The sequence below is a fragment of the Alosa alosa genome, chromosome 5, assembly GCF_017589495.1.
Source record: "Alosa alosa isolate M-15738 ecotype Scorff River chromosome 5, AALO_Geno_1.1, whole genome shotgun sequence".
NCBI lineage: Eukaryota > Metazoa > Chordata > Actinopteri > Clupeiformes > Clupeidae > Alosa > Alosa alosa.
Window position 1 is genome coordinate 29,809,413 of NC_063193.1, and position 10,736 is coordinate 29,820,148.

Genomic DNA, 10,736 nt, shown 5'->3' on the forward strand with positions numbered 1-10,736 from the left:
CACCCAAACAGACACAAACTCACACACACGCCAACACTTGCAACCATCTCTCTTAGCAGTCCTCTTCTCCTCATTCTCTAGTATACTGCCAAATCACCACCATCTCTCTCTAATATCAGTTTAATAAGATTTAGGCTGAAAGTACAATATTGCCATAGGCTATACACAATATTGCCAAAGGCTAAAGACTATAACGTATTATGATTAAAAAAAAACAATGATTTGTTGTTTTTTTTAAATAATGATGATGCTAAATAAGTAGAAATATTATCCACCATCGAAGTTGACTGCGGCACACTGTAACCTATCCTAGGGTAGTGTACACCTTTAGGCTGTGTAAAGGTCATGAGGGCATTCTGTATGACCTTAAGGCTGTGTGAAGGAGATGAGGTCATTGTGGTTGACCTTTAGGCTGTGTGAAGGTCATGAGAGTGTTCGGTATGACCTTTAGGCTCTGTGAAGGAGATGAGGGCGTTCCGTATGACCTTAAGGCTGTGTGAAGGAGATGAGGGCATTTTGTATGACCTTTAGGCTGTGTGGTCATGAGGGCATTTCATATGACCTTTAGGCTGTGTGAAGGTCATGAGGGCATTCTGTATGACTTTTAGGCTGTGGGCATTTTGTATGACTTTTAGGCTGTGTGAAGGTGATGAGGGCATTTCATATGACCTTTAGACTGTGTGAAGGTCATGAGGGCATTTTGTATGACTTGTAGGCTGTGTGAAGGTCATGAGGGCATTTCATATGACCTTTAGGCTGTGTGAAGGTCATGAGGGCATTTCATATGACCTTTAGGCTGTGTGAAGGTCATGAGGGCTTTTTGTATGACTTTTAGGCTGTGTGAAGGTCATGAGGGTGTCCTGAGGCCATTAAATGCTTTGTGTATTGATTGAATGAGTATGTGTGTGTGTTTCCCCTGCCAGTGCAGTCTGCGTCTCTGTGAACTTCTAGATTTACTTCTCTGACCAATGTTGCGCGGGTTTGGTCACAAACGGCCCGCGGTCGCCGATATTTTAATCAACCCGACTGCAACTCGGGCCGCGAATATTAATTAGGACAAAATTATACCCGACCCGCGATCTGACCCGCTTATTTACAAAATGTGTGCTTTGGTTATAGCCTACCATGCAGTGTGACAGTAGGCCATTTCTGTAAAACAAAGTAATTTATTGGCGAAACGTTCTGCAGTAGAACTACACATATGCAGGACATAATGTTTGCACAGGAGAGAGAATGAGAATAAGAGCACAAGCACGCACGCAACCACCAAGGATTAGCTAAACACTAAGACTTCAAGGCCATGGACATCCATTTTTCTTTCGAAAACAGAAATGGTGAAGGCAGCAAGGAGGCAAGAGAGATACATTGCTGGTCAAAACGTTAGCATAAGAACTGGTTTATAATGCTGAATGAAGCACAAGCTTTACTGAAGCACATAGGCTACACTGTTTAAAGTCACAGACACAACGAACAAAGTAACTGTAATGCATGCGCAAGCCTATACTGTATGGCCTATACATACCGGTAGATATGGCTGTGTAGCCTGTGTACTATAACATCTATGCCTGCAGGCAGGCGCCTGCTCACTAGCCTAGAAATCTAGATGCACCTTAGCGGCAGCAATGTGGGTCTGGCTCGTCAAGCTACCTGCTCACGGCTGTAGGCTAAAAGTTTAACATGGGCAGGTGGCAAAGGATCAGCATTATTTTACTGAGCGACTTGTCAATAGGTCTTGTACCTAGTCTAAAAAAAGCTGTTCCAGTTCAGTATATAAAGCTATCTATTGCTTGCATGAGGTCTGGGAATTGCACTTACTCGGGTTGGCTGTGAAGAAGGCTTAGTCTACCACTGCCGCGTTTGTGACGAGTTACTTTATGTTGGTCGTGCCTGTTTTGTGGCTGTCATACTTTTAAATGGCTTTGCAAGAAGTACATAGAACATAACTTGCACTACTGTCATCTTCTTTAAGAACATTTCCAAATATTTCCCATATATGGCTTTTCCTGGAGGGGTGTCTTTATTATTTTAACTTCTAGCGTCTTCAGCTTCTTTACTGTCTCCATCTCTACCTCTCCACCCATGTGGCAAGTAGGTCTACTGTATGCTTCAACCAATGATATCTTTGAAAAGCAATTATGGGTTAAATATTGATGCTAGCCTTTTCGTGATACTTTAAGTATTTAAAAATATATATATTTAATTAATTTTAACTGACCCGCCCGCAAATGACCCGAATATCGTTAAAATATTTTTAAATGACTCAAAACGACCGCTTAATTTCGGACCGCTTAAAACACTGTCTCTGACTGAGCTGTTCAGACTTCCACTGTGATGCACAGAAACACTCACTCACATGCACTCTAGCTCTTTTTCATCTGTCACCCCACCCCCTGCCCTCCTCTGTGTGTGTGTGTCTGTGTCTGTGTCTGTGTGTGTGCGTGTCTGTGTGTGCGTGTCTGTGTGTGCGTGTCTGTGTCGGTGTGTCTGTGTGTCTGTGTCTGTGTCTGTGTCTGTGTCTGTGTGTGTGTGTGTGTGTGTGTGTGTTCTTTCTCTTTTTCTTTCTCTACCTCTACCTAAATGTCTGTCTGCCCTCCTCCTTGCTCTTTCTCTATCCTCCTCTCTCCCTCTCTCATTTCGCTCTCTCTCTTCTCTTGCTCACCCAGGGGGTGGGGTGGGGTATTAATACGGGCTGCTTTTATTGTTACTTGGTTTCCTTTTGACTGTAAATAAAGGAACCTTAAAGTCAAAGACTCTCTCTCTTTCTCTCTCTCTCTCTCTCTCTTTCTTTCTCTCTCTCTCTCTCTCTCTCTCTCTCTCTCTCTCTCTCAGGTGACTGATCACGCCACCACTGCTCTGCTGCACTACCAGCTGCCCCAGATGCCTGATGTGGTCGTGCGCTCCTTCATGGTGGGTACACCACACACACACCACACACACACACACACACATATACACACACACACACATATACATATGCAAACCTGTTGTCAAATGCATACACACACAGACACACATACACACACACACACACACACACATACATATGCAAACCTGTGGTCACATTGCAAATGCATACACACACACACACACACACACACACACACACATATATGTAAACTGCATGGCACATACACATAAAGTGCAAACACTGCCAGTGCCTCGACACACTCTAACCTGTGACATTACACACACGCTCGCGCGCACACACACACACACACACACACACACATCTATACACACCTTCTCCTTATTTTGGCCACACATGCTTAGAGGCATGTCACATTGTAAATTCATGCACACACAAATACACTCATATACACTCTCTTACTCACTCAAACATATATTAACAACCAGTCACGCCACACCCTCAGCACAGAACAAACACACACACACACACACTCATTCACCTGCTCACACAGACATGTCATGCAACGTACATATAGAACACAGCACACACACACTTTACACAGTCCACACACCTTACACAATACAAACATATGACAACACACACATAGAACACACACCTGCACGATGAGACATACACACAGTCACTCTGTATGTATAATGACCATATATGTTTATCTGTTTCCACTCACAGTACGAACACACACATAAACACACAAACACACACACACACACACAGCTCCATGGGGGTCATTAGAGCTGCTTGGCCCTGTAATCAGGGCAACCAAGTGGAGTTTCTCAGATGAATGGGGGCCAGCAATGTGTTCTGACACACACACACACACACACACACGGCTCTATGAGTCCCAGACGAATGGGGGCCAGCGATGTGTTCTGACAGGTGTGAATAAACTCCAGCTGGGTGTTGGCAGCAGGGGGTTGGGGTGCACAGTGAACCCCCCTTCACACACACACACACACACACAAGCACACAGCCTGCCTGATACCAGATCGATGAGTGGTTTGACTGGACACCCCCACACACACACAATCATGCATACACGCACACCCACACATACACACAAACACCACTCCCTACCACTCATGTCAATGCTGTGAGATGCAGGAAGCCAAGCATGAGCCACAATCAACACACACACACACACACACACACACACACACACACACAAAAAATACACAAGCACACCCCTGGGCTGACCACACTTGTTGAGGTTTGTGGTGTGTGTGTGTGTGTGTGTGTGTGTGTGTGTGTGTGTGTGTGTGTGTGTGTGTGTGTGTGTGTGTGTGTGTCTGTGTCTGTGTGTGTGTGTGTGTGCAGAGCTCTTTGACATATTACGATTCTTCTTCATGTTCTTCATGATGACTGAGATATTAGCCAATATGATTCTAAACATGTCTCTAGGAAGCAATTGCAGCATCGTGTTTCGATCTTTCTGTGTGTGTGTGTGTGTGTCTGTGTCTGTGTCTGTGTCTGTGTCTGTGTCTGTGTCTGTGTCTGTGTACATGTGCGCATGTCGTGCGTGTGTCTTGTGGCGCTGTGTGTATGCGTGCTCGTGGCAATAGCATGTGTTTGTGTGTGTGGGTATGTAAGTATGCACCCATGAATGTATGCATGAAGGAGAAAGCATGAATATGTAGACTGTGTATGTATTTAGAGAGTGTGTGTGTGTGTGTGTGTGTGTGTGTGTGTGTGTGTGGATAATGATTAATGGACATTCAGCAGGCTTGTCTGATCAGTTTCTTTTCTCTCCATCTCCTCTCTGTCTGTCATCTTTTCTCTTTCCTTTTCATCTCTCTCTCTTTCTCTTCCTCTCTATCTCTCTCTCTCTCTCTCTCTCTCTCTCCCTCTCTCTCTTTTCATCTCTCCCCCAATCTCACTCCTCATCTTTTCCATGTCTCCCTTTATCTCCCTCTCTCTTTCTCTCTCTCTCTCTCTCTCTTTCTCTCTCTCTTTCCATCTCTCCATCTCTCTTCCCTCACTCTCTTCACCCCAGACGTGGTTGCGTAGCTACATCAAGCTCTTCCAGACCCCGTGCCAGCGATGCGGGCGCTACCTGCAGGAGGGCCTCCCTCCCACCTGGCGGGACTTCCATGCCTTTCAGTTCCGACATGTGCCGCCAGTGATGGAACGGAACACTGACTGACCAACCCGACCCCACCCCTTCCGTCTCTTCCCAGCAGAACCCGTGGAACCCACTGAGAAGAGCTTCAGAACCCCAGCAGAGCACAGCACCGTCTCGTCAAAACACAAAAGCTTTTCAACACACACACTCACACACTCTCACACACTCTCACACACTCTCACACACACACACACACACACACACACACACACACACACACACACACACACACACACACAAACTCATACACTCTCACACACACAAACTCATACACTCTCACACACACAAACTCATACACACTCACACACACACACACACACACTCCTCTGCTGATTACTCTGTACCCTCTGGTGTGCAGACTACTGCGGTGTGTGTTGATACACACACGGCATGTGTGTGTTTAAAAATACCTCTCAGCCTCTTTCCCTCACTCAGCACTCATCCCGCGTACACACATACACACACACACACACACACACACACACACACATCCAAACATATTTATTGTTTTGTGGCCATGATGTTTTTATTTGGGTGCTGGAACTCTCCTGTGACCTATTTCTGTGCGTTCCCTTCAGCTGCCACTTTTGAATACAAAAGAACGTTCTTCTGAGCTGACACGCGCCCCATAACTTCACGCACCAAATATTTTGGAGAGAGTGTTTTCCCTCTCTTTTTTATACTCTTTTTGTGTATTCTCTATCTCTCTCTCTCTCTCTTGCTCGCTTGCTCTCTCTCTCGATCACTCTTTCTTTTTCCCTCCTTTTTTTCTCTCTCTACCTTTTCCCCCCTTACTCAATCTCCCCCTCTCTCTGTCTCTCTCCCTCTTTCTCTCCCTCTCCCCTCCTCCTCTCTTTCTCTCTCTCTTGCTCTCTCTCTCCCTCTTTCTCTCCCTCTCCCCCTCCTTCTTCCCCTCTTTCTCTCCCTCTCCCCCTCCTTCTTTCTCTCTCTCCCTCTCTCTCTCTCTCTCTCTCTCTCTCTCTCTCTCTCGTGCTTTCTCTTGATGGCTCCCTGCTCGTGTGTCTGAAGCAGTCCCATTTGTACAGGAACACTTTTCAATATTTCATCATCTGCCCTGGAAATGCTGGTCAAAGTCGTTTTCTTTTTTTGTATGTAAAACAGGGAAGCAAGCTGCTTTATGAGGCTTGTGACTGGCGTAGAATAGCTCGCTGAGTGGGAGTGTACTCTTCAAAAGGTTTAGAAAAAGGATGATCAAATAAACGTGTAGAATTGTTTTTTAAGTGACTGTGTTATTGTACTCATTTCATGTCTCTCCCATCACTGGTGGCTTCAAGTTATGAGTCAACCCTGTAAATACACTTTGTCCTGGTGGAGTAATTAAGTCTTTTCCCATTGATAAACAGTGCATATGATTCATTCTTTCAATTATGAATGCATTTATATAATTATTGTAGTATGGGAGGTCAATGTATAAAAAAGGTTAAAAGCTCAAAATGCTTTTCGCTTTCTTTCTTTTTTCATTTTGAAAGGAAAAAGGACCTTAGAAACTGAATAATATTAAAAGGTAGTAAGGTGTCTTATAAACAAGGCCCGTGCCTTATAAAGCACCCAGCAGGGTTAAACACCGGTGTGTCTTGTGAACTTGTGTTGTGTCAGGCCTCTCCTCTCGTCTCCTCTCATCTCCTCTCGTCTGGTCTCCTCTCCTCTCCTCTCCTCTCCTCTCCTCTCCTCTCCTCTCGTCTCGTCTCGTCTCGTCTCGTCTCGTCTCCTCTCGTCTCGTCTCCTCTCGTCTGGTCTCCTCTCCTCTCCTCTCATCTAGTCTCCTCTCGTCTGGTCTCGTCTCGTCCTCCTCTCCTCTCCTCTCCTCTCGTCTGGTCTCGTCTCCTCTCCTCTCCTCCCGTCTCCTCTCGTCTCGTCTGGTCTCCGTGCGTTGTACGGTGACCTGGTGGAGCAGTGAAAAGTGCCTTTTAACGGCTGTTTTCCAGCTCACTGCTGTAGAGGCCCATTTCCCAGATGTCATTCATTTCGTATCTACAGGTGAAGTTTTCGCAGTGAACTGCTTGCGAAAGTGTCAGCTGCAGCAGCAGCACATGCTGAAGTGTGTGTGATTGTGATTATGTGTGTGTGTGTGTGTGTGTGCCCACCCAAAAAACTACAAAGTGTACGTACAGTGGATGAATTATGCATGGCCATCCTGAGCACACACTCCCTCCCAAGGAAGCCTTTTCAAGACAGGAACTCAAAAATGAATCAAGTATACATGCGGACCTTGTTGACCTAGAAATTAGGGCTGGAGCATTCCGCTGCTCGCTCTCCCCCGCCCCTCCCCTCCCCGCCCCGCCCCGCCGCATGCATCATTTAGACCGAGGTGACAAGCTAATACTGGAGGTCGGAGACGACCATGCCCATGCACACGCCCGCTCAGGCGACGGAAATAGCCGCGTGCGCCAGCGCGATGCCCCTGTGTGCAGCTGCTGAGCTGCGGAGGCTGGCATGGGAGGGGAGAGGAGCACGCCATTACACGTTAAGCTGGGCTCCATCTTGCCCGTGAATAATTGATGTGTTTTTTTTCTAGGCAGGGCCCAGGTCCCACGTGTGTGTGTGTGTGTGTGTGTGTGTGTGTGTGTGTGTGTGTGTGTGTGTGTGTGTGTGTGTGTGTGAAAGGGGTGGGGCAGTGAGATGGAGCGTGAGGAAGCCCTAAACTCAGGTGGGTTGCTCTGTTCTGCCACCGCACACACACACACACACACACACACACCAATCTGACCCAGGTGGGTGAGCGAGCGGGCTGGGAGCACGCTGTCCCTCCGTCACCTGGCCTCGTTCTCGGTGTCCAGCGAAGCAGGTGTGCTTCGGCCCCTTGGGGTGGCCGACATGGGTCACTTCCTCCCTCCGTGTGTGTCAGTGGGTGTGTGACCTCAGTGTGTGACACACACACACACACACACCCTCTCTCTAGGGAAAAGGGACACAGTGCCAACCTCCAGCACATCTGTCCTGCTGGTGCCCCCCATTCCACTCAACCACACACACACACACACACACACGCTGATCGTGTGATTGATGAATGGAGAACCGAGAGGGGTAGAGACAAATAGCAGCAAGGCCAGACGTTAAGGAGAGCAGTGATTCATGTACCCTGCATCCCTGTCTCATACACACACACACACACTCTCACTCTCCAACACACACACAAACACACTCTTTCACTCTCTCTTCAGCCATGCACTAAATCACCCCTCCATGTCAATAACACACACACACATTACAAGAGCTAAGTAGCTCCACTCCTCTTTCCCTGTACACATTTGCACACTGAACAAACCCATCAAATCCTGCCTCAACAGGGTAGAGCCCATTTTCCACAATGCCCAATGTTTAAAGTCATATTTCTACAGCACTTTTTCCACTATGCCCAATGTAAAAAAGTCATATTTCTACAGCACTTTTCCGCTATGCCCAATGTAATAGTCATATTTCTACAGCACTTTTCCACAATGCCTAATGTAATAAAGTCATATTTCTATCATTTTTTACATTTTTGTAATGTAATCCTTTATAATAAATTACCGGTAGTTAACCACCAACATTTCTATTTAAAAACATTTACAATATAGACATTTTATGAGCGGTATGGTGATTGACATTTAAGCACCTGGTCAATGAATGTTGCACAGAGAGAACTCTGCACATAGATATACAGCTCACCAGACCACTGCACATAGATATACAGCTCACTAGACCACTGCACATAGATATAAAGACCACTGCACATAGATATGCAGCTCACCAGACCACAGCACATACATATACAGCTCACCAGACCACTGCACATAGATATGCAGCTCACCAGACCACTGCACATAGATATGCAGCTCACCAGACCACTGTACATAGATATACAGCTCACCAGACCACTGCACATAGATATACAGACCACTGCACATAGATATACAGCTCACCAGACCACTGCACATACATATACAGTTCACCAGACCACTGCACATAGATATACAGCTCACCAGACCACTGCACATACATATACAGTTCACCAGACCACTGCACATACATATACAGTTCACCAGACCACTGCACATAGATATACAGCTCACCAGACCACTGCACATAGATATAAAGACCACTGCACATAGATATGCAGCTCACCAGACCACTGCACATAGATATACAGCTCACCAGACCACTGCACATAGATATGCAGCTCACCAGACCACTGCCCATAGATATATAGCTCACTGCACATACATACAGCTCACCAGACCACTGTACATAGATATACAGCTCACCAGACCACTGCACATAGATATGCAGCTCACCAGACCACTGCACATAGATATGCAGCTCACCAGACCACTGCACATAGATAAACAGCTCACCAGACCACTGCACATTTTGCACCGTGACATTGAAATGAGTTGACGGTCATGTTCAAATCTGCAGTGGTCTCTTAATTTTGAATATAACTATTAACAGTGGTGTCTTAATTTTTTTCCAGAACTGTATATCTATGACCCTGAATGTTCCGACACATAGAGAACCCTGTCCGTTCTGACACACGTAAAGAACCCTGTCCATTCTGAACGTGTAGAGAACCCTGTCTGTTCTGACACGTAGAGAACTCTGTCCGTTCTGACACTCATAGAGAACTTTGTCCGTTCTGACACTCGGAGAGAACCCTGTCTGTTTTGACACATAGAGAACCCTGTCCGTTCTGAACGTATAGAGAACCCTGTCTGTTCTGACACTCAGAGAGAACCCTATCCATTCTCTGTGTCCATCCTACTTTCTCTCCTGTTTGTAAAACTAAAAGGAAGTGCAGAACTTTGCTGTTAGTGCTACACTGATTAACATTCCAAGTCAATGTTTTCCCCAGTTGCAGTACCCACCCTACTTGTTAAAATTCCTCTGCAACGCTGAACGTTTTTATTTTCTCAAACTGCACCCTGTGATGCAGTAAAACTGGAGCTCGGACTGGTGGGATTGACATGCTCCTCTAAAGACCTTCACATCCCGCTCTGGTGGAGTGTTGGGGAAGGATGGGGGTTGTTAGCAGTGCTGTGCCTGGGTCTGTTCGGGGGGGGACCCGATTACCCACCAACCCCCCCACCCTCGCCCCAACAGCTTGTGCTGGGCCACCGTGTTGGGAGGCCAGCAGGAAGCTCTGGGGCCGAAGGTGGAACCGATGGACAACAGACCCCGCTCTGGCATCAGCGTGGGGCAGCCTCCACCACAGAGACCACGCTAGAGGGCCCGAGGGTGCCCATGCTGGAGGGCCCGAGGGTGCCCACGCTGGGTTTCTTGGTGTCTGCGTTGTCTTCAAGGCAGCGCTGCCTGGAAGGCACTATGGTTAGGCATGGGTTAAGGTTAGGGTTGGGGTTGGGGTTAGGATTAGGATTAGGATTAGGTGCCTTTAAATCAGCGGTGGCAGCGCTGCCTGGAAGACAACGTTGGGGGCATAAAACACCATCGAGCCCATGCTGGAGTGCCCGAGGGTGACCATGCTGGAGTGCCCAAAGGTGACCACTCTCCATTGTCCTGATGGCATTAAAATCAAATAAACTCAAAAAGAACTGTATTTGTCCTCCACATTAGCCTGGGTTTTCCCATGCTGCCTTGCGTGCGATTTTATTCATGCTGCTAGGCAGCCTGGATTCCATGGACTTCGTTTTCACCTCAACGAAGGAACCAATCACAGAACGGAGGGGGGAC

At 47.0% G+C, this 10,736-nt stretch overlaps 1 protein-coding gene across 1 annotated transcript in view; it reads left to right on the top strand.

Moving 5' to 3' along the window:
- Positions 1–5,069, top strand: part of med27 (mediator complex subunit 27) — a 104,211-nt gene extending 99,142 nt beyond the window's left edge. The window contains exons 7-8 of the mRNA XM_048244553.1: positions 2,830–2,907; positions 4,920–5,069. Of these exons, the coding sequence (XP_048100510.1) occupies positions 2,830–2,907; positions 4,920–5,069 (228 nt within the window). The remainder of the gene's footprint in view (positions 1–2,829; positions 2,908–4,919) is intronic.
- Positions 5,070–10,736: the final 5,667 nt, after the last annotated feature.